The 24,916-nt window shown below is 41.2% G+C and overlaps 2 protein-coding genes and 2 non-coding genes across 4 annotated transcripts; all 4 read right to left on the reverse strand.

The window, feature by feature from the left end:
- Positions 1–159: 159 nt before the first annotated feature.
- Positions 160–13,277, reverse strand: LOC139926887 (solute carrier family 46 member 2-like). The gene is made up of 6 exons (XM_078288326.1): positions 12,681–13,277; positions 9,804–10,001; positions 7,543–7,714; positions 1,465–1,548; positions 935–1,091; positions 160–702 (listed from the first exon to the last, which is right to left on the reverse strand). The coding sequence occupies exons 1-6, from the start codon at positions 13,260–13,262 to the stop codon at positions 618–620; spliced, it is 1,278 nt and encodes a 425-aa protein (XP_078144452.1). The 5' UTR covers positions 13,263–13,277; the 3' UTR covers positions 160–617.
- A 3,918-nt stretch (positions 13,278–17,195) lies between these two features.
- rpl10 (ribosomal protein L10) lies at positions 17,196–20,995 on the reverse strand. The gene is made up of 6 exons (XM_071918706.2): positions 20,865–20,995; positions 19,971–20,029; positions 18,884–18,991; positions 18,494–18,632; positions 17,899–18,061; positions 17,196–17,417 (listed from the first exon to the last, which is right to left on the reverse strand). Exons 1-6 carry the CDS (start codon positions 20,885–20,887, stop codon positions 17,262–17,264), a joined length of 648 nt encoding a protein of 215 aa, XP_071774807.1. The 5' UTR covers positions 20,888–20,995; the 3' UTR covers positions 17,196–17,261.
- On the reverse strand, positions 17,596–17,728 carry LOC139926890 (small nucleolar RNA SNORA70). Its single transcript, XR_011785327.1, has one exon. It is a non-coding gene; the product is annotated as a small nucleolar RNA SNORA70 (small nucleolar RNA).
- LOC139926889 (small nucleolar RNA SNORA70) lies at positions 19,461–19,593 on the reverse strand. The gene has a single exon (XR_011785326.1). It is a non-coding gene; the product is annotated as a small nucleolar RNA SNORA70 (small nucleolar RNA).
- Positions 20,996–24,916: the final 3,921 nt, after the last annotated feature.

Below are 24,916 nucleotides of genomic sequence, written 5' to 3' on the forward strand. Positions count from 1 at the left end.
TGTCTGTTTGTCTGTTGCCAGGATGAACTTTGGTGGTCATGGGGCAAGGAAGAAGTGATTAACTTTCATACCAACTGACCAAAGGGGGCGTGATGATAGGCATGACTTCTCACTAAAAGGCATATAACTTCCAAACAGATTCACATAAACACCACAAAACTTTGTGGAAAGGTCTTTATACAGCAGAACCAAATAAATGTAATGTAAAACAAAACTAATGTCTCTCGACCAAACACAAGTACAACATTAACATTCAGAAAGCATGCAGTAAAAAGTGGAAGACACTTCACGTTCATGCACCACGTACAAAATAAAAAACAAAACAAAAACAAAACAGTGCACAAGGTCAACTGATTCAAAGAAATCTATCCAAAAATCCGGATTCTTTGACACTAACTGAGTTGTTTAGTAACCCCACAAAGCTGGTTACCATTACACTGAAGCAGAAAGATTTGACAAAAGGTAGGTTAATTGGCGGGGTCATCTGCCAAAATCTGAAGGACTCTCATTCTGGTATTCTGGTAAAGTTTCTTCCTTTACTCTTCTCTCTTTACTCTTTGTTCAAAACAGGACAATGATGCTTTGCACTGCGTATCAGAATGAACAGTGTCATCACTTCAGGTCTCCTGAGGGGGCAAGAGGTCTTGTTCGTCAGTCTCCCGCTGGCAGCTGCACCTCTTAGCTAGTCCACTCCTAAGTATGCTGCAAAAGCAGTTGGGTAAGGAGAATTAAAAAATGGAAAACAAACAAACAAACAAACAAACAAACTATCCTTTAATAATGTCATGTTAAAGTCATGGATAGGATTCTAGGGTGTGTGTGTGTGTGTGTGTGTGTGTGTGTGTGTGTGTGTGTGTGTGTGCATATTTGTGTGACTTCCCAATGCATCTGGAACCCATGATGTAAATTCAGGTGTTGACAGATTAAAATATACCTTATGGGTATAATTGCCAGTATGGTGATGATGCTGGACAAGATAAAGACAAAGCCAGGGAACCAGCTGAGACTCTGCTGGTAAATCTTGGTGTAGAGGGGGATGTAGCCCACACTGGAGACTTTCATAGACAGCTGCAGAGAAGTTAGGACCATACCTGGAGGAGAGAATAGTCCAGGTGACAACACTCTCTTGTGCACACTGGGGCTTTTTGTGGCTGCTATTCATCCAGACCCAGGTGGTCTTGAGTGAGCGGTTACTATTTTTATTTTTATTTTTATTTGACTAGATGAATTTCAGGTTAGCTAACTTCCGCTCAAAAAAACTGTGGTTCTGTTGTATGACTAAAACTACAATATGTTTCTTTCCTAGTGCTTATTTCTGGTGAATGAAATAACAGTGAAATTGAGCTAATTGTTAGGGAATCCCTCTGGAACCAGTTCAAGGACCCCTGGGAGATCCCTCGGTTTGGGAACCACTGATCTACTACACACACTTGTAGGAGTAAGAGAGGATTTGTGTGGTCTCACCATAAGAAGATCCTTGCACTTGCTGGGACATTAGAGACCGGATGATTGGCATGGGGATCAGGGCAAACAGGGTCAGAGTGCGGGCTGGGGAGAAAACAACAGCATGTGGTGCAGTACCTCTAAACTTTTAAAGGACCTCTAAACTGTTTTTTTTGTTATGTAGGTAGAAATAACAAAAAATACAGTGCAACAAAAAATTTAAATAACATACAATAAAGCAAAATACAAATAGCTCCAGTGATGAATCACCGCTAGTCCCACACGCTAGTGTTAAAGATAAAATCCACCCGGAAGCACTTAACACAAGAAAAAACAAAAAAACAGCTATTGGATTTTCTTATTCCCATGGATAAGTGACCAAACGTAGATGACATGACGCCACTGTAACATATTTCCAGTGCAGCTACAGTGAAGTTTGATAGCAGAAAATGATCAGCTAAAACATCAATGGTAAACGTCAGGTTTTGGTGTCAGTCCCTCAGAATCAAAGTGGACTTTCTAGACTCACCATTTGCACCGAGGTCCAACAATCATACAGGGAGAAATCCATGTAGAAGAGGCAGAGACCCAGTGGCGTCACCAGCATCGGGCTACCGGGGCTTTAGCCAGAAATGTTTTTTGACTAGCCCCGAATCGTTTGACAGTTAAGTAAGGGGGTTTTATATTAAGTGTATCCAGGTGTTCCCGGAGTGAATTTGACGACGGAACGCGCGTTCCGGTTCTAAAAAAGTAAATGCAGAGCAATACCGGTGTTTGCACCTGTTTTGGTCACTTAAACAACTGGTTTGGGTTAAAAACAAGACATTCTGTCTTGTTTTCAACCCAATGTGAATGATAAAACAATGTGTTTAAGTGAATTTAACTTTTAGACAGAGACATGGCATTGTCATTTTCACATGATCCATCTTTGTAACTGAAATTACTGTAGTGTAAAGTTTGCTACCAGAGTGGAGGAATATTTAGCTATCTATTTGTTACTTGATTGACTACGTGCCTAACGTTAGATAAATATGTTGCAGTGGTGTATCATATATTATCTTTGAGTTAATCTGAATATAGCAATTTAAAAAGTCTCCTATAAACTGCCATCAGTAACGTCTGAATACTTGCACTGCTCTATTTAACAGAGCCAGATGGAGGCAGGAGGATCAGTCTCAGATTAGGGGAGACAGGCCAGCAGAGTTCAGGCGACTAGATAATGTACAAAGTTAATTAAGCTAAAATAAGTGTATTCCTGGTTTTGCTAAAGCTGTTGTTGATGCCATAAAAGTGATGCCCATCTCATAACTGGTACCCTTATACACAATAATATTCAGTTCGTAAACAAGTCTCAACATGGTGCATTAATTTAGACCAGTGATAAGGATTACTATGTCAGAGTCATGTGGTTATCTGAAATTAATCAACACCCCTCCAGCCAATCAGAATCAATTCATCCAGCACATATAATTAATATAATGCATGATATTTTGAGAGCTTTTTGTCATGTCATGTTTACTCTAGCAGGAGGAAGTTGAGACAGTTTTGAGAGAAGAGCAATACATCCATGGAGAAGAAGCAGAAAATAGTGATACTCAGGTATGATCACCTTCAAATGGGAAAATGCTAGTAAAATATGAAACAAGTGAATTATATTTTTTAAAGGTAATGTTGTCCATTCTATCAATATCATAGGAATGTACTGTATAATAGGAATTCATGTACTCAGGGTCAGAGAGACAGCAGAGAGCAGCCACACCAACCAAACCCCAGATCCAGGGCAGACACTGCACCCATGGCTTCATTAAAGCCTTTTTCTGTTTATTTTGTTTTCAGCTGTTAGTGCTCAGTGTGCTGGTAATCTTCCATCAAATTATAATAATTATGTAAAACAATTCCATTCCATTATAATACAGAGGCATATATAAGATATAAGATCTTTAATTTTATCAATTTTAGATTCAAGTTAACAACCATATAGCGATGTAACTTGGCTTGTAACACAGTAGAGTGCCCCAAATGCTACCCAATTTGTTCTGTAATGTGTATAATACATGCAATGTCCCTGACCAGGTTCAGCCCCACATCACTTGGGCTCAGCCCCAAATGTATTCAAACCTTGGTGACGCCCCTGCAGAGACCAATAGAGAGCCTAAGTCCCTCCCCTTCCGCTGCCCCCCATGGGACCTTATTTCGGAAAAAATATGTACGGTAGTCAACGGCGAGAGACAAATAATTGTTTGATCCCGTTTGAATTGTGCCATGAATTACACATATGATGTTTTGTCAATTTAAACGATAATTTTGCAAGTCAAGAAAGTTGCAGTTTGTCGTAAAACAGTAAAGTAACGTTTAGTTTTGTGTGAAACCACTCAGTGAACTACATCTCTCGTCTCGCACTATAAACGTCACCAACACCAACATGGAACGAAACATACGAAACACACAGGCATTGCATTAACGTTAGCCCCCACTGTACTAAAACTATCCTAAACCAGTTTAAATCCGTTCTTACTGTCTACCTTCCAGGTTGTGTATAATACTACTGCTATCTGAGAGGGACTTAGCTTCAGCGGCTCTGGGTAGCTTGTGGAGAGAGAAAGTTATGACGTCACTTACGCGATTTTTGGGTATGTAGTCTTTCTAATTACGTATTTTCACATACCGTCTATAACTTCAACAGTTTTACGACAAACTGCGACTTTCTTGACTTGCAAAATTATCTTTTAAATTGACAAAACATAATATGTGTAATTCATGGCACAATTCAAACGGGATCAAACAATTATTTGTCTCTCCTCGTTGACTACCGTACATATTTTTTCCGAAATAAGGTCCCATGGTGGTCCACCGGAAGGGGAGGGACTTAGGCTCTCTATGGCTCACCGACAGTAGCCTCAATAGACCAGAATGCAATGCAACCAAGACATGTTGTTTTGAGTAAGGGGCATGGCCGCGATCATAGACACATCCCAATATTCACAAACTAGTTGGTTGTATATTTATATTTACTTAGTATAGAATTATATCCCTGAAATAACTTTTGGAGATATTATTGATTCACCGCGTTCGCCGCCGATTCTCCATGTGAACGCGATAACTTAAAAACAGTTTTTATAAGAATCTTTTCTGATTTGGTATGGACATTGATGACCCCTAGAGGAAGAACTCTATTGATTTTGATGTGTTTATGATTATTATAACTATTATTAATTAACTGATTAAATTCATGCCCATGCTATTTGGACCCATATCTCACTAATGGTGCATTATATTGTATTGAAATTTGTCAAGAGAATTGTTCAGGCAATTATGGATATTTGTATGAAGTTTGAACTTCTGTGATTATTATTAATAAAATAACTTTCGGGGATATAATTAACTGGTTAACTTGATTAATTTGTGATATAAAAATAGTTACGGCATGCAAGCTTTATTATTATGAAGATTAGCCCAGAAGGAAACATTTTATTATTTGGCGAAATAAAAATAGTTGGGACATACAACCAATATAATTGGGAAGATTAACCCTGGAGTCTTATTGTGTGATTATTGAATGGCTTTTTATTACATTTGGCATTTGACATATTACATTACATTTGGGGCCTTCGAGGATTGGGGAATTTCTGGGATATACCTGAACATTAATATGGGTGTTGACTTATTGAATTTGACGATTAAATACAAAGTAATTGGTTTAAAACAGTATTTCTACCTATTTTAAAATCTCGCTTTTATTTTGAAGGCTAAACGGCCAAACCGGAAGTCTTGTTTCTGCTAATTCGAGCTAGTCTTACCTATCAGGTCCAAGGAGGTTCTGGTCCTGTTAATATGTTAATATCCCATCCTGTTAATATAGAACCTCCTTGGTGTTACCCAGAGCCATTGAGAGAGTTGCGTCAACGGAGGGTCAAAAACGCTACACGGTCACATGACGGTCACGTGGTTCATGTAGCTCCGATAGTTCCAAGCGTTCCATTTGAATCGATTTGAATCCATAGTTTTCTATGGGAACAGTATTAACAACCGCGACTTTGGGTATAATAAACAATATGACAGCTGATTTAGAGTATTGTAAACTGACAGGTTAGATGTCTGTAATATTTACTATTTAATATTATGATTAAAAATTATCTCAAAATAGAAGATTAGAGTGATTAAGGCTTGGCACCTTTACTAGTCAATGATGTGTTGCTTTGGCTGCTAGCTGTTCACTGTGTTACATCCTAATGTAGCCTAATTTTATTATTATTATTATTTACTTTTTTGCACTTTAAGATAACGTCACCAGAAGGTATGAATTGAATATCAATCCATCAAGATAGTCTCTTCAAGTGCTGTGAATCCACCAACAACTGACAGCAGTAAGGGGCACTGAAAGATGTTCAGTTGTCATTGAAAGTTACTTGCGAGCGGTCTATTCAGTTTATGACCTAAAGTAAAAGCATTCCACTGACACCAACAAAATCATCCTCATTTCACGTTTCTAAAGTACAGGCCCTAGACCTAGAAGAAGGTACTCATATTTAACTATTGAGGTGCATCAATGAACATAGAGCATGAGTATGCCTACATAAAAAATATACTCTCTTACTCAGGTGTTACTAAGTCTATGGTAAGAGTCTTAGACAAAGAGTGAATAGGACTAGAATAAGTAATTTACAAGTCTGGTTAGATTATAAATGCAATTAAGCATGCTTTATTAATCTGACCCATCCACCAGATCCAGAATCAATATTAATACTACCAAAATATCAATATGTATAGCCTATCCATTAAGCTTAGCAATGTAGTGGTGAGTCAGGCAATGGGTTTTGGTGTAGGCTACGTTACTAGGGATGCAATCATATTGATCTCTATTGATATTAGTAAACCAAGTTTTTAATTAGCCTACTTGTGTCAGATAATGGGCTATGGATACAAATCCATCGATCTCCATCGATGTTATTAGCTATGCCTTGTCCTACCTTCTTTAACAGACACATTTTCAGAACAGTAGCAGACAAAATATATGTAAAAAGACTTTTATTTGGGAAACAAAAAGTGACAGAATGTTCTACCCTATTAACATAAGAAGGACAAAACGTTACCATTACATCTTCACATATACTGGCATAAACAGCCAACGTTATAGTAATTTATCTTACCAATCAGAAATCAACCATCGTAAACAATAATATAGCCTAAATAGGCCTACATAATATGGTTAGCTTAGTTAACTAATAAATACATTTTCCGGCCCATAAACACGTTTACAGGCTTTTGTCTCCAATTTAAAACGCATGAAATTACAGAGAATTTAAGAGAACGTAACTTAACCTAAAACCAAATTGATTGCTAACATTAGTAGTTTAACGTTATTGTTTTGCTCTATTAATCTGTTTAAGATAACATAGTCAGATTAAATATATAAATTTGATTAAGTGGAATTAAACTGAAATGCTCTAAAACATATTGCTAACTCGATTCACATGTGATAAAAAGATAAGTAGCAAAAGTAAAACTGATTTTGAAGTTATTACCACTAAAAGCAGCAGTTGAAACACTGCTTCCCTGTGGCGATGCAGTTGCTAGCTCCGGCTGTTTGGAACTATTGAGGGTCTCCATGATCCGCCATTGCTGTAAAATAATTGGCCTGATGAAGTGAATGGAGGTGACGCAACTCTTTCTCTCAATGGCTCTGGTCTTACCTATCGAGGCCGGGGTGCGCGCAAACGTGACGTATTTTGAAATGACAGCTAGAGTGGCGATTTCAGCTAAATAATGGTGTAAATGTCAGTCTTTTCAAGTCAATTTGGGATCTGCTGGATTCAAGAGACTTGGGAGAGCTGCATGGAGCCATTTGGTGGTTATTTTCTGTTATTTTTTGAAGTCTGAAGCATGGTCTGAAGACAGGTCTCCGGCAACTGCAGTTGTTTTGGAGAAAGCTGCATTGTACTTCTTCCAGGGATCTCTGGGACTGTTTTATGGACTAAGAAACTTTACCCGATTTTCTACTGGCATGGGTGTGAGTAGATAATGACTGAATTTTCATTTTTGGGTGAACTATTCCTTTAAGGGCACGTGCAGTAGAAACACACTCTCATTCCTTAGACTTACCTATGTAGAACATGTATGTAGTTGTGACGAAAGCCATGAGGAATATGCCGGTTGAGAACGACAGCATGCCGATGGTGATCAGAGTGTGATCACTGACCCATCGTGACATGACCATGGCACCCAGGAAGCTGGAGATGATAATGACGAAGCCGGAGGCATTTCCATAACCCACCTTGGAAAGAGCACATGGGCGGGAATTATAACCGAGCACAAATCATGTTTCACAGGCCATCACATCCAATCCAGTGTATGCCATTATGCAAATGTGTTATTAAGTTGAATACCAAGCATATTCACATTTTCTTAGTTCACTGTTATCACCATCTCTTCTAACCAATGAAAGGTGTCACCCATTCAGTGATTTACTTCCCTGTTGTGCAGAGAAGGTTAGCGTCTCAGTGACAGTGAACAGTCGTCAATTGACCACATTTTTGAAAATTCACATTATTGTATTGTTGTGTCCCCAATTTCAGGTTTTCACTGAGGTGACACCTTCATTTTTCCTTGAAGAAAGGATGCTTATATATGGAGTTACTTATATTAGTATTTGTATTTTGAAAGTGAAAAAAGTTTTGAAAGTGAAAAAAGTTTTGAAAGTGGAAAAAGTTTTAAAAGTGAAAAAAAGTTTCCAGTTTTTCGATTCTTCTCCTTTCACTTACATTGTCCTTTTTTCATTAATTCAAATCTTTTTTCATCCATTCAAATCTCTTTTATTCATTCAAATCTTCCTTTTCATTAGGGCTGTCGCAATAACTGCAATATTGCAATACCGCGCTATAGACAAGCCAACCGCGGTGGATGGCAAGCAACCGCCACAACCGCTAGACTAGGCACTTCTTGTTTTACACTTCAATGCGTGTGTACTGAATATTAAATAAATTCATAATGGAAACAATAAGAGTGTATTGTTTCCCACCAACAGCGTTTACATGGAGCCTTTTAATCAGAATAGTAGCCCAATCAAAATAAAAATGCCTCATATAAACGCCTCAATCAGAATAAACTGGCCGATCCAAATGAAATTTCATTCCGTTTGAGAGGGGTGGTTTAACCCTTTCATAATCCGGTCGATGGATAAAATTTCATCATGTAAACACTCATTCCGATCACTTTCTTTATCTCGCCTCTTTCTGCACATGCTCGCGCATTTAACGTAAGTCACATCAATTACGTAACCCTTTTTTTCCAGGAGGATTTGAATGGATGTGCTTGTTATTAACCCCAGGGCGCTCGGGCTTGATGTAGGCGGTGCAGCCCGTTTTTATATCAAGTCCTGACTCCGCCTCTCCGGGCCAGTTTCGGTTTACAGCGGTGAAAATTACAAATGCACCCAATCATTGCGGGGGCAAAACAAAACGTCTTTTTCTGACACGAGTCGTATGTTGATAAAACTGTTGCTTCATCAGAAAGAACAGCAGTAAAGAAATAACCGACGCAGGTCCATCTTTTAAAAATGTAAGCCCATGTTAGAGTGCTGGATTCAGTGTTTTGCGCATGTCAGAAACTTTTATTCTGATTACATACTGTGGAGCATGTAAACGCACATCTTAACATCTTGCGATCGTTATATTTAGCGCTCATGTAAACACTTGCATAGCAATGTTCCTTCGGAATGATTTCATTCAGAATTTAAAAAAATGTCTCATGTAACCGTAGTCCAACTTGGCGACTTTGTCACTAGATTTAGCAACTTTTAAGAACCCCCTGGCGACTTTATTTCTGAAAAGCGACTAGCGACAAATCTGGCGACTTTTTCTGACCATGGGGAACAATGTTAAAGTGTTGAATCCCAAAGCATTTGCCAATAAATTGGTTCGGCTGATGCCGGTTTGCTCTACTTACTTGTCATCCAGAGAGGTCTGATGATCACAGCGCTTCCCACACACAGCGTAGCCCCCCTCCCTCCGCTGCGAGCGGAGACTGTAAATTATATATTGATATGCAAATTAGCATGTGACGTCATCCGGCGACTTCTTATCGCATACACCGCATACCGCGCTGTTGAGCCACCCTAAATCACCGCAGGGGAAATTCCTCCACCGCAACAGCCCTACTTTTCATGAATCCAAATCTTTTTGGCCCTGTTTTGCTGTGGGTGGAGTGTAGAGAGTTGGCGCCGAGACAGGTGAATGACAGGTCACTTGCAAAGTAAAGATACAAAAGTAACTCCATAGATAATTCCCTGCTCTGGTTTGTCTTAAACATACCACACAGGAAGATAAAATCATTTGTTTTAAAAACATCTTTGACTCTAATCTCACCTCTTCAGCATTCCAGTGGAGCGGCTCCTTCAGTTCAAATACAACCAGGATGTTTTTGGATGCACAAACTGCAGCATTGTACAGGATTCCCCCAGCCAACAGCAGCACAATGTTCAGTATTCTCCCACATTGGCCAGATGGTGCGGTGGTTTTGGCCTCTCTCTGGTGCTTGTGGTCATTGGGTGCGATCTGTTTGACCTATATGGGAACACCATTATCACCTGACCTCTACCCCTGTGCCTATCCTACATATGACAAGTACTCACTGATTGGAGCCAAACAGCATCCTGACTGTGGAATAACTGTCAATTATTCTCTTTGCTGTAGATTAAAAAGGTTTAGTCAAGGGCAAGGCTTAATCACTGACTGTGAAACCAGACCACACAGTAGAATATTAGGGTGCTTTCACACCAGCCTTGTTTAGTCCATTTGAATCGAACTCTGGAGCATTTACCCCCTTGGTTCGCATCATTTTGGGTGGTGAGAACACTCTAATCGAACCCTGGTGTGGACCAAACAACCGCTCTCTGGTCCGCCTCAAAGAGCTGGTCTCGGGCTGCAAACAAGTGGACTATGGAGTAGTTAATTTCTGGTGAGAACACCATTTGAATTAAACGCAGGAAGCATACCGTTTATGCTGCATTTTATTTATTGGTTAAAAGCAACATCTTCGCATCCTGTTTTGGTGACTGGTGAAACTAGCGTTTGCTTGTATCTCTGCTACTTATTCTTTTTCTCACACCCCCAGAGCCTCTGGCCGTGGGGGAGGCACTGGACTCCTCATTTCACTTAGGTGGACTTACACTGTCATTCCTCTTTCACACCTCTCTATATCCTCATTTGAATTCCATGCAGTTTCTGTATCTTTTCCTGTCAAGCTCAACATTGTGGTGATCTATCGCCCCCCTGGTCAGCTTGGTGACTTCCTTGATGAGATAAATGTCCTTCTCTCCTTCTTTTGCTGTTTCTCCTGTTCCTTCCATCATCCAGACACTAATTACTATTCCTTACTCCAAAACTACCTCTCCGTTCCCTGTCTCTGTGCTTGCATCCTTCTCTCCTCTCTCTCCAGAAGATGTCCTCACACTTGTCAGGTCCAACACCTGCCTCCTCGATCCTATCCCTTCCGCTCTTCTCCAAACCATCTGTACCGACATCATTCCCTTCCTCACTACCCTTATCAATTCCTCCCTGTCCTCAGGCTTTGTTCCTGTTGCTCTAAAGACTGCCAGAGTCAAGCCTCTACTTAAGAAACCTTCCCTCGACCCTGCTGCTCTCCATAACTACAGACCTGTATCTCTTCTCTCCTTTCTATCCAAAACCCTTGAGCGAGCAGTTTCCAATCAAATCTCCCCCAGAATTACCTCCTGGGCCCACTTCAGTCCGGTTTCAAGGCTTCTCACTCTGCCGAGACTGCATTCCTTGCTGTCACGGAGACTCTCATGGCTGATGACACCCAACAGAATGGCTGAATCATTACCCATCTTTCGCCGGTGACTGAAGAGACATCTCTTTGGGTTACACCTGGACCCAGCTTGAATTAACCTATCATGTAACAATCTTCTTCCCTTTCTACTTTTAATAAAATAAAATAAAATAAAATAAAAACTCTGATTCTACAAATGCTACTTATTCCTATTAAAGTCTTAGCTGATGAAGACTGTGATATTCAGTTGGTTACTGCTGACAAAATGCACTTATTGTAAGTCTTCTAAATGATGTAATGTCATGTAATGTAATGCTTGGATCAACTTCATCTCATCACAGCCGGCCTTCTTCTGTGATAAGATCTGATTGCAGAGTGTCTTCTTCGAAATGCCTGTATTATTAAATGACGTAATATCCAAATTCTTAAATGATTTAATACCACGCGGTCCTCCGATATCTACTCCGAATCAAGACCAACATGAACATAACCTGACGGTGCTCCATTACGTAAGATATAATGCTGGCAGAAATTGTGAGGATTTTGTTGTATTTTTACTCACCAACGAACATTTCCAACCACATGGCTTTGTTTACAAGCACTAGACCTGGTTTTTGCCTTTGTGAAAGCGAACCGGACCAATTGAGAAACAAAACAGTGTATTATTCTCACATTAGGTCTGAACCATGGTCTGAACCAAGGAAGCAGACTATTAGGTGTGAAAACACCCTTAGTGTGAGCTTTTACAACCATATCAGTTCCAGCAGAACCGTTTTTGTTTATACAGTCCTTGTTTATCCACGATGAAAATGTTGTTATGGCCTGATGTTATTGAATATAGATTTATTAGAATTGTAACAAAAAGCTGCATCATCAAAAAGTGTATTAATATCCACTGTAAATACTAATGACTGTCAGTGTAAGACTCCTTAATTGACCTGCCTGATTAAATTAATAATCCAAGCAAAACGTACATGAATTTATATAATTTGTGCAAAAGAACTTATACCTGTACAGTTTGATGCCCTGAACATTTTCAGAATTGGAGCCATCGGAAAACTCACAGCCATTTTTCTTTCCTCCATTGCCAGCAAATGGGTATTCCTCCATATGGAAACAGCCTAAACTGACCACGACAAGATTTAAAAAGTGTCTGTCTTATTATTAAACTGGGTAAGAAAGGATTACTTAAAATGTAAATCTACCGCAGTTAGACAACTTTCTTATACTTGAGAGCTAATTTGTTGGTGGCTGTAAGATGTCTAATGATGGCTCCAATACTGAAAATGTTCAAGACATCGAACTGTACATAAATACATAATTTTGGTGCTTTTATTAAATTTTTTGAATGATTTGGCCTATTGCTGGCATATGTTGCCTGGACTAAAAGGTTCAATCAATAAAACAAACAAATAAACACCCACACCACACACACACACACGCATACTCACCTGCAGGAAGAAAATAGTGTAGAGCAGGCAGAATGCGTAGAGCAGTAAACACACCACCATTGTCACGACCCCTGGTCTCAAGCTGCCAGTGCTGAGGCTGAACAAGTGTCCGGACACCGCACAGCCCACCAGGCCTGCCAGCCCATTTACCAGCTCTGCTCTCATCATGAATTTGGACCGGTCTTGTTCCGTAGAGCCCAGAGACACCAGCGCCATGGTGCCGCCCCAGTACACGCCAAAGCCACCGGACAGTCCCAGCAGAATCGCCTCGGGCCACAAGATCTCCAGAGGCCAGTCCAGCAGCAACATCAACAGCAGCAGAAGTCTGGACAGCATGAAGCCCACCAGTGGGGCCACGATGGGGGCCTTCCTCCAGCCCCGGTCTCCCAGCCAGGCCAGAAACAGGCCTGGGAGAATGGGCACCAGTTGGATCAGTGGCCTGTAAATCATGTAGAAGCTGGACATGGCATTCTGCAAGCTGTCCTCCATGGATGTGGAGTTAATGGCACTGGAGTTGGTGGAGTTGGTGGCGTTGGAGGCATTGGTGCATCGGTCCTTCACTATTATCTGCAGCGCCGTCATGAAGAGAGAATTGCCCAGCTGCGTGCAAACAACCACCGGCTCAATGCTCCACCACACATTTCTTAGGTACATAGTGATGACTGAGTATAGCAGTGGAAGAGTCTGTCTGAGCTGCAGAGCTATCAGCACCCATTCACATCTGTCAGACCTGTTACATCATACTCGTCATTACGCGTCATTAACATTTTTTCTACCTTTTCTCTCCTCCCCTTACTTGTTTTGTGTATCTGAGGGTTCCCAGTTCGATTGTGTCAAAATTTTAAAGTTTCACTAAGATGTGATTTGCAATGTCTGCTAAGTGCTCAACATCTCTATTACAAATCTGAAGTGATCTGAAATAGGCCTTTGATGGTGTTAAATTGATCATAAGGGATTCAGGGAAAGTTTGACAATTACTGCTATCCTGATTTCTTGAAAGAAGTTAAAACGATTATTGGTATCAATATCTCAGTATCATCCCAACTACACCAAACTTGATACTGTATGTTAGTACCTGATTGAACTATACTATGGCTGACATCTTCTGGTCACTCAAATTACTTTGATCACTAGAAATGGTGACCATGGTTTAGGCATTTATATTTCCAACTAGCCTATAGCAACTGGATGTTTAGTGAATGGATTTTTGACAGTTGGGACCCAGAGTGAGGGTTTGTAGGTCTATTGGGGACCCTAAGTGATTGTTCTTTCAGACAGATGTCATCATATGACTAAAAGTTACAATAATTTGACCCAAATTTCATCGTTGCCAGTTGACCTGATGTACAATGGAACATCACACCATCTGAACAAAAGGCCAGCAGTAATTTGTTTCCCAAGACACATGCGCCACATTCTTCAGATCCAGCACTGTGATAAGCTTTCAGATTCCGCATTGTTATAAGCCTTCAGATCCAGCACTGTGATAAGCCTTCAGATCCAGCACTGTGATAAGCCTTCAGATCCAGCACTGTGATAAGCCTTCAGATCCAGCACTGTGATAAGCCTGATTGTGTAATCAGGTCGAAAGAGCATACATAGTGTACATGTGGGTTAGGGTTAGACTCAGGGAATCTGGTGTTGAAAAGGCTTCTGTGGAATGTTTGACAGTAGACACCAAAGACAGCAGCACTGTCAATGCACTGTCAATGCACTGTCAATGCACTGTCAATGCACTGTCAATGCACTGTCAATGCACTGTCAATGCACTGTCAATGCACTGTCAATGTGACTGATGAGCTGCGTTCAAGGTCGGGGTTCAAGCATCGTACTGTTGATGACAAAATTCTCAACTCATGCCTCATCCTGATTATCCAAGTGTACAGGCTGTGACCAGGTGGAGTGAACACCCTGTAGCTACTTATTTAAGCATACCACGGTATAACTCCAACATATGTGGGTAGAGCATTTGTTGTGGGGGTTCTAGGTAGTACATTATTAAACTTAATGTCAAAATGCATGCATGCTGAAGCTCGATTGATTGATATTTCCTCCTGAGAACCAGATTTTTGTCCACCTGACTTTAGAAAACAGCACACATTTCAACACAGATATTTTATGGAAAGAAGATAAGTTGATAATTATTTAATTTAGCTGTTTGCAAGTTTAATGTTCTTATATTTTTCTTGTATGGTAATATCTTCACAATAGTTCAAACTATTTTTACACTAATTAAGAGACTATAAATGTACTTCTGGATTCACTAACCCTTAAAGAAGAAGAGCTAGAGAGCTGAGAGGATGAGGACAGACAGCAAGCTGAACCTGTCCAGCATCCATTATGGGCAAAAAGTGACAGGCATGCTTTGATGATGCAATGCGTTGCATAACTGAAGATTGTGTCTGAAATGTAGATGAGGGCCTGCCATTTGATTGATGTGTTTGTTTTCCGTATCTTCCTCATCTTGATGTAAGTACACATACAATGATAAAAATATTGATTTGCAAAAAATGTTTGCAAGACGTTTTCACTGTTTAGAAATTTGAAATCCTTTAACTTTTTTTGCTGGGCCTCAAGGAGATATACAGATTTATGCTTGATGCTCTCTTGCTGTACTATCCTGCAGTAGGACTTGTGAACTGATGAGTTGTGACAACCCCAAAGTCTGAGGACAATCCCTTATCTGACATGCATAGAATCTGTTCATTCTTCATAGATCCGGGTCCCGTTTCACGTACGTGGCTAACTCAGTTAACCGGATAAGTTTGTTGACAATTTGGCATAAACCCAGGATTTTCCGTTTCACGAAGCGAGATAACAATTTAGCCAGACTTGTTACCAGGGCAACAGAGCCTTAAGCCCAAACCTGCAAAAACCCAGGTTTAAGCTTAAGTTAGCTGGATAGTATGAACACATATAGGCCAGAAATCACACAGGCCCAACAGCAGAAATGAATGCAGCGTAAGAGCGGTTGTTGATGATGAAGGAGCGATCCTGGAGCATTTCGAAGGAAACGTGTTTGTACAGATTGACCGTTTAGCGCACGCAAATACTTATCTTTATGAAAGCTGTCGATTTAGTCGTGAGTGAATTATTTACCAGCAGCAATTAATAGATAGCAATTAATTAATAAATTTATATCCGCAGCATAAATGTATAGTGTCTCATAACGTCCAGACAATACTGAGAGCAATAGTAACAACTCTGATGCAAAGAATAATGTCCACATAGGCTACTTGCACATTACCTGGTTGAAAGTGTAGAATTACAATAAAGAGGCTACCTGTTTGAAATATATTTTTATATTTGATTTTCACGTGATATAGTTCCTTTTCTTGCCACTGCCAGACGCCCTGGGAAGTAATTAAAAAATAATATAGCCCACTATTTAATATTTCAGTTGGGTGACATTATTAGAAAGCACAAGAGCCCAAATAGTATGGGCTACAACCACTTTAAAATTGACCAGAATTAAATCAGTCACACTTTTTAGTGAATAAAAGTCTTCTTATATATTTATATTCTCTGCCAGGCTTCCTCCGTCAGTTCAGCCGCTCTGCCCATGGCTCTGCCAGTGTTGGATTTTCTGGATAATATTGTTTTTTCTTCCGGTGACAAAAATGTAAGTTGGTAAACTGAAACCACAAAAAAATCAAAGCAATATACAGGTTACATTATGAGAACTGAGAAAAGGTGTTGCTTTGGTCAATTTAAAAATGTTACGTCATCCTACAAAGGTGTCCTCGCCTCGTCCATATAAGGAAAAAAAACAAAAAAAACATGTCCATATAAGGAGTGTGATCCAGTTTTTGGTGTGCGATTCATCTCCCCTTTGTAGCAGAGCGGGAGCGCGCAGTTATCCAAGATGATTTAATGCGGGATTGACTAATCAAATCCGAATCCACGTTCGTGAAACGGACTAAACTTGAGCTCAATTGATAAGATAATTCGATATGGCACGCGTCCAATTACCCTGGATTGTTTAAACCACGTACGTGAAACGGGACCCAGATTAGATCTTTTTGTCCAGTTAGGACAAGTAACCTTGACCCTCTGTTATCATTTGTCAATTTTCCGTATTCAGTGATGCTTTCTGAATGTCCAGACTTCCGTACATAGTAATTTTACATTTGAATTAAATTACTTACATGAGGGACATTAAGTGTTTGCTGACATTTAAGTATAACTCAATGTCAAACTCAAAATCATGGAAGTAATTGTTCATCTTCAGCCATTTAAACAATTACATTTTAGATGATGCCATCTGTGCTTTTTATATTAAGAGCAGCCATCGGTTTTGACAAAATATGTAGCGATTTAGAATGAAAGCCTTTAAATGTAGTGCAATGACTTAGGAAATATGGAAAATTACCTTAACACAATCATAGAAATTACCCGTCAGCTCTTTTCAACTCATTCTAACTACTTAACTCCACCATCCCACTACATGAACATGCCTTGTGTAGGAATAATGTAAAGGCAAAATCAAAACCACAAAGACAACAGTCACCACAATCACTTTTGTAATCAAACCCATTTTTATTAGATTTGTCATGTGGTCACGGAGAGCCAGCAGCGGCTCTAGATGGCGTGCAGGGCCTTCCAGCGGGTCAGAGGGCCTCTGCTGGGGATGTACTTCACCCCGCAGCCGTCGGAAATCAGACGCTTCTCAGCCATCATCTCGTCAAAGTCGCAGGTGTTGAACTTGGTGAAGCCGTACTTCTTGGAGATGTGGATCTGAAGGGAAGGAAACAATGACAGAAATCAAATCAAGCCAGCAAGAAACATGAAGAGGCCAAAAGTCATGCTCATACAATGTAACAAAAAACATCTGTGCATGCCTGCCTTTTCTGTATTTCTGTATTAGTAACAGAATAAAAGCATGTCAAGGGGTCTTCCCCTTGAAGCGTTTTGTATTTGTCTCAGTGGTCCCTTAAAGCACTCAGCACCTCCCAGCTGAGGACATACACAACCAAAGAGTCACTGTCTGCAGCCATTGCACACCAGAACTGCACTGCAGCAAGACTGGTCGGCTTAATAAGCTGCAGAGGTGTAGCGATGAGGATTGCGCTACGGATGCTGGGAATCATGACTCACATCTCTAAATGTGGCCATTTACCCATTGAATGCATGTGAAGGTACAAGAAAGCTTAACTGTACCGCACATGATTGCATTAAGTCTGAGTGAGTGCATGGCTGAGTGTGTGGACATGTTTACCTTCTGGCGTCCAGGGAACTTGAACTTGGCTCTGCGGAGAGCCTCGACCACGTGCTCCTTGTTCTGGGCCTTGGTACGCACAGACATGATCACCTGACCAATGTGCACACGGGCCACGGTGCCCTGGGGCTTACCGAAAGCACCGCGCATTCCAGTCTGGAGCCTAAGTACCAAAAAGGTAGGGAGGAGAGCCAAAGGTTACAATACAATTCCAAAATTCCAAAGCATGTAAATCATCTTGACTGGGTTCAGTGAGGCCATGGACTTGTACCAACACTAAGCCCTGTCCTGACCATTTTAACCACAGTCACATCAGTTTAATGGCCAAGTACCATAAAGGTAGAGAAAATCCTCTTGCATGCCACCGACTGTTTCACAATATGTACTGACACACACGACCAGTTCTAAATGTCAGTTAATCACATGTCCTTTATTTTAGTCGTCCTACAGTCTGTCTCCGTAGTCCCAGTATTTCCCAGCTGGCCAAAGAAATGCAGTCTGCACCCTTTCTGCACGACTTGAACAAGCTACACATGGTACAGTTTGATTGTGCTTGTCAGACTCTTAAGGCAACGACGTACACACAGATGCTCACCTATCAGCCCCAGCGCAGGATAACATTTTGTTGATGCGGATGACATGGAAGGGATGCAGACGCACGCGGATGTGGAAACCGTCCTTACCGCAGGTCTTCACCATGTACTTGTTAGCACAGATACGGGCAGCCTCCAGAGCTACAGAGAGGAAGACAATACAATCGGGAGACATTTAGAGCCTCAGTACTTCACCATCCTCAGTATCACCTTTGGTCCTTGAACTATAAATGTACCAAGTAAATGGAAAAATCTTGACAGTAACCTGGGATCAAAATGCCTAAATTTCTCATTTGGTTCCCTTGCCGAAAAGCTCTTGTACCCCTGAATCACATGTTTTTCCAGTCAAAATTTGTGTCTCCATGTTTGGCCGTGGGTCCCTGACCCCTCACCTTCTGAGGACAGCTGCTCGTACTCGTCAGAGACCATGTGACCGCACAGGGGGAACTCATCTACCTTGGCCTTCTTCCTGCCCAAGTCGAAGATCCTGATCTTGGGATCTGTGCACAACAGAGAAAGGGGAGGGAGAGGGCAGAGAGAAGGGAGAGGAAGAGGATATAAAATGGGAAAGTTTTAAATTTACCCCGTAAATTATATTTCCCCCAGCAAACAGTAGCAATACACACCGGTTACATGCAGGAAAAAGAAATCAGTCAACACTGAGTAAAAGCTCAGGAGTCTGTGTGTAATCATTTGATAAAAAATCTCTTTAAAGTCCAGAGGGGCATCTGGGCAAGACATGGTGATTAAAAACACACTGAGAACTTAAAAACATAACACCATGGGTGGTGAGTATTGGCCTCTCCGCAGGTAGTCTGGAGCCAGGCTTCTTAATTGTCTTCATCGTTTGTAACAATGGAAACATAACGCAAGACACAAAATCTATTCATGCCATCAGAAGCAGACAAGGGGGAGGTGTTGGATTAAACACCCGACTCATTAAGTCAGTCATTGGACTATAAATGTGGCGTTTGTCTCAGTGGTCCCTTAAAGCACTCAGCACCTCCCAGCTGAGGACATACACAACCAAAGAGTTACTGTCTGCAGCCATTGCACACCAGAACTGCACTGCAGCAAGACTGGTCGGCTTAATAAGCTGCAAGGTGGGCTTATGAGTGGAGTGACAATATAAATACTACCACACTATTGTGATATCTAATTGTTTTGAAGCCAAAGTGATGCCAAAGACTGATTTATGAAATTTATGTTAATGAATCTATGGGCGAAACAGGGCAGCAGCCTGTGTTAATGGCACTAGAAAGATTAAACACACTGCCAACTTCTTACTTCAGTGACAACACAGACTGACACAAGAGCTGGTTAGCTTGCCCACTTATTAAACTAGAACTACTCCAAACATTGCATATTGTTCACTTCCACATCTGTCTCTTGACATGGTACCACTAACACACACCTGGACTCATATGTTTCAAACAATATCAACAGTGAGTAAGGCGAGTAGGGACAGAGCGGGCTTACCAGGCACACCCCTACAGAAACGGGACTTGGGGTAGGGCTTGTTCTTGCAGTATCTGTAGCTGTGGGAGAAAACAGATGTGTCAAATATAATGCTCAACTCTGCCAGGCCTTAGAACCACTATTACAGCTGTTGAAATACTCTGAAGTTGTCATGTTATGGTATGTCAATCCATTTTCAGGCTGCCTATGGGACAAGTAGACACCTTTGAAGTTAGCAGTGTTGTCCAGTATGCAGCCCAGTGGGACTAAAGCACCGTATTTACCTTAAGTACGTATACTATATTGACAGCATAAAGAATTTTATGAATTAGCTAGCTACACCAGTGATTCCCAACGTGGGGTCCAGCGACCAGCAGGGGTGTTGAAGGCATAAATGAGGTAAATACACCAGCACACTGAGATGATATATAAAGAGGACTGTTCATAGGCTTCCCTGTACAGACTGTGGTTCTAACACCTACAGGTTAGACAGAAATCAGACTGAAATCACTAACAAGGTGGAAAAACGAATTAATGGGGGTTTGTGGTCTAATTTGCATCTATATGGGGATCCATGACATGATGAAGTTTGGGAACCACTGAGCTAGCAGGGTTAGCTCCTCGCTAGCTAACGTTAGCTTGAGCCACTTTCAACGAGCAAGCGGATCGCTTCAAGTGAAATGACAGCATGTCATGCCAGATAAAGACAGTCGATAACCGGAGGGACGAAATGTTACAGCAGGACGACCATGTATTAGTGTTACAATAAGAAACAGGCTGTGTCAGAAACCCTCCCGGCATGCCAGCACAGTGAACACACTGCACATGGTGCGGACGTAACGTTACAGGCGCTGCCATTTTCCTCCGACTTGTAAAAATGTGGCCCAGTTTGAAACAATGTGGTGGAAAACTTACCAGCGGGCTGGACGGCGGCCCATGGTTGCGATCTGTAAAGTAACAAAATTAAAGTGTGTTACTGAATTAAATTGGGGGTAGGATTTGGGGAAAAGACTTTAAAATAGAGTATTTTTAAGAGAGCCGCGGACACCGCGCTCCCACCACGTACTCACCTAATGGAGGAAAGGAAGACGGCCTGACTTCCGCTGCGTCATATGGGCAAAGGTTGTCGGGAAAAATAAATATTATATTCATTAACGTATTATTTTTTGTTTTAGATGCATTCATTGAGATAGGAAACACAAGCTATGAAAATCTGATTCAAATCCATTGTGATAAAAATTCATCCAGAGCAGTTAAGCAGTTTCAGGTGACTGCTGGGAAGTGTAGTTTTATAGGATGACGTTTTCAATAGATTTGCCAGAGACGACACGACAGTGAAATCAAAGATTCTAGCTCCACCCAGACACTTGACACCCAGTCCATTGAAACATTTGTCTGTCCTTGTCAGAACAACGTACAAAACTATCTAAAAGTAGAATATTAATAAATTAGGTGTGGCACTTGTCATACATTTGCCTGCGTCCAAATTTGATCTTGTAGTTTTTATCATCATAATGGACAGCAAAGATTGGAAGAAAAGTCATATCAGGGGAGCATTCAGGACCATATTTAATGAATCAACATCCCTGGAATCTGGTGAATAGCCAGCTAGCAGGATAGTTACATAGTAAATGCATACATACAGCATAAACAACCTTCATGACTATTCATTACTGGCATCAGACACACATGCAAAAATCAGGAGCGCTTGCTAAACAAAAATGTTTTTAATTATTTTAAAGACTTGTCTGCAAGTCTATCAGTAGCAGTAATAAGACCTTAAATATTATGCTGTGTGGCTAAATAAAAACAAAGAAAGATTGTAGACCAAATAGGAGACACTCTCATTGACTGAGTCAAAAAAAGAAACAACCTACTTTTACTAACAGAATAAACAACTTTGATATTTTATTTAGTTTTTCTGATGAAGGCTGTGATTATCATTATATTGTGAACCTTTATATTTTGTGGGGGGAAATTTGTATCCATTACACATAATTCATGATTTCAGCTACAGTATATGTGGATTCTTTCGTGGGATCTAAATCTAAATGTAAAAAGTCAATCAAATATCTTCGTTACTTAGCCTACAATTTAAAATTGCAATCATCTCATTATGATTTAATGCATATGTAGCCTATCTCCTGCAGTGTTTTTAATTGAATTGAATGCCATTTTGTTATTTTATTTTTGTTTTATTTCATTTTTTTTTTTTTGTGCTTTTTGTAATGTGATGCATAGTGTTTATTTAGCCTAATTAAAAAATAGGCAAACACAGAAGTAGGCAGGAGTGAAACCTCTGGCTTCACCAAGATCCTCTCTGTCGAAATCCTTTGCGATTGGTGTAGAGTCCTCATGTAGGCTAGTCTACAAAATGGCCGTTAGGGGGCACCATTGTATCATAAAAAGCCCCTGTCCTTGCTTCTCTCCCTCCTGTGCGCCCTAGTTTGTTAATTCTTAAAAAGGAACAATGAGCTCATATCTAAACTCTGGTTAATGCAGAACAAATGTTCCTCGCTGACTGGGGAATGTGAGGAATCCTAACCTTGGTCTGACTGTTCAAGCTGAGAGCCACTCCAACATCACTCAACATTACAGGGGTGTTCAAACATCCTGGGACGGGCTGATTTGTTAGGATTATTCAGGCCTATCTCATTAGTTTAGACATCGTGTTTGGTGTCCTTACACCTCTCTGCCTTGGGTTTCACACTCAACTGTCGACTATGAACTCACAGCCAACAGTGGACAGAGAAGGCTTGCATAACAAAGCCTTTGTAGTGTATGTCCGTATGAATCAATACACTTGAACAAAAATGAAATAATTTACAAATGAATAAATGATTGCCTACAGCAAACACAAAGCCAATACAACCCAACCCTGCTTTGTGTGTGTGTGTGTGTGTGTGTGTGTGTAAGTGGCAGAAAGGGCACATAGCCACTCCTTGATAAGTGACTCAAACGCAAACCGGATGTCTCAGTCAGGGAGGCCCGCTGAACTGAACTGAGCTGAACTCAGATCCACGGTCAGCCTCAGTGAAGGTCAGCTATCAGCGCCGCGATGCCTCCATATCTTGTCTGCTCCCTCTGTTTTGTCTGAGCCTCCTCCAGCCTTTCCTGTGTCTAAGCCTTGGGCTACTGAAGGACAGGGGCTCTGTGGCCGTGGAAAGGGGGGAAAAGCACCAAAAAAGGTCCTGCGTGCCTGTTTCTGGTGACAGATGACACACACAGACAGAGACAGACACACACACACACACACACACACACCACAAAAGGAATAACCTACTGGTTTGTTTTACTTTGTTTGCAGGATCCTATAAGGCCGGACTAAATTTCACATTTAGATCCAGGCTGTAAAATATCGTACAGTTGTGTCTAATTGTAATAGTTTTTGTTTGTTTTACTAAGATGCATGGGTAGCAGGGAAGCCTATAGCGGTTAAAGGAAGCATCTTGTAACCAAAAGCTCACAGGTTTGATCCTCACAGCAGCCAATGTGTGTCAGTGAAAGACACTGCACCTGTATACACCTGATCATTCACTGTATGTCGTTCTGGATAAGAGCATGAGCTAAATGCCTAAGAGAAATGCAAATGAATGGATTATTGATAACAGATCTATAGAATAGATTTGCAGGATTGACCAGAAAAACAGAGTCTTATTATGTGTGGTGCAGAGGTCACACTTGTCACATACTGCTCTCTCTAAATACAGAAACACACAGACCTACAGCACATTATTAACATCCAATTGCTCATACTGCCAACCCCACCCAGCAGATCTCGCTCTCTCTCTCTCTCTCACACACACACACACACACACACCCCTCCTAGAGACACTTCCGCTCTCAGAGTAACACACAGGGTGTTACACACCACACCCTCACTCAGCACATCAGTCACACTGGTCAGTCGGTAGCTGTGTGTGCGTGTGTGTGTGGGGGTGGGGGGTGGGGGTGGGGGTGGGGGGTGGGGGTGGGGGGGGGGGTAGTGTGTAGGCAGGCAGGGTGTGTGTGTGCACTATGGAGTAGTACAAAATATATGCAGTCAAGAGTGTAATGAAGCCCATATGTGAAGGTCAAGGTGCATTGGGAGAATTCAAGGCCTACAGGAGCTACAGCAAGGTGTGTGTGTGTGTGTGTGTGTATGTGTGTGTGTGTGTGTGTGTGTGAGAGAGAGAGAGGGGGGGGGGGAGGAGGAGGAGGCCTCCGTGGAGGAGATACCTCCTGAGGGGGATCCCTGAGAGCTCAGCACCATTTTGTCCACTTCCTCATTCAGGCTGGGGAGAATGAAAGGCAAGAGAGGTCAGATAGAGAGAAAACAAGAGAAAGAGAGAAAAGGGGAGAATGGAGGGTTGAGAGGACACGGCCTAGAACCAGATCTGGGCTAAACAGATTCTTAGTACTGGGTGGGTGGGGTTTTAGTGCATTAGGATATTGCGGAGTAGTTTACTAAATTCATTATCATCAAGTTTAACCATTCTGGCACTCACTGTAATGTCCTACGTGGTAAACCCCACCCATCTAGTACTCCAAGCAGGTTAAAACAAACACCACAAAGTATTTGCAGCTACTGTTTGGCCCAGGCAAGAATATTGATGCTGTCAGATGGAAGCCTTGTAAATCCAAAAAGGAAACCTTTCAGGAATTGAGAAAAACATCCTTGTTTTATCGCCTACAGCAAGGTTTTCTATGTATGAGATTCTGCAGGCTCTGACCAGGGTGTTGATTTTGTGGTTGGTTGATTCATGTGGTTTAGTCTCTGTTTACATTTCAGTCATTTTTTCCTTTGCTCTGAATCTCACCTTCACTCCAAACAGTCCAGCCTCCTGTGTTGGTAGTTACCATACCAACACACTTCCGATAGGATCAGGGCAGTGTGTGTGTGTGTGTGTGTGTGTGTGTGTGTGTGGTGTGTGTGTGTGAATGACAGTGATTGGGATGAAGAGGGAAGATGGGCATATTGAATTAGA

This window comes from Centroberyx gerrardi, chromosome 14 (genome assembly GCF_048128805.1).
Source record: "Centroberyx gerrardi isolate f3 chromosome 14, fCenGer3.hap1.cur.20231027, whole genome shotgun sequence".
Lineage (NCBI taxonomy): Eukaryota > Metazoa > Chordata > Actinopteri > Beryciformes > Berycidae > Centroberyx > Centroberyx gerrardi.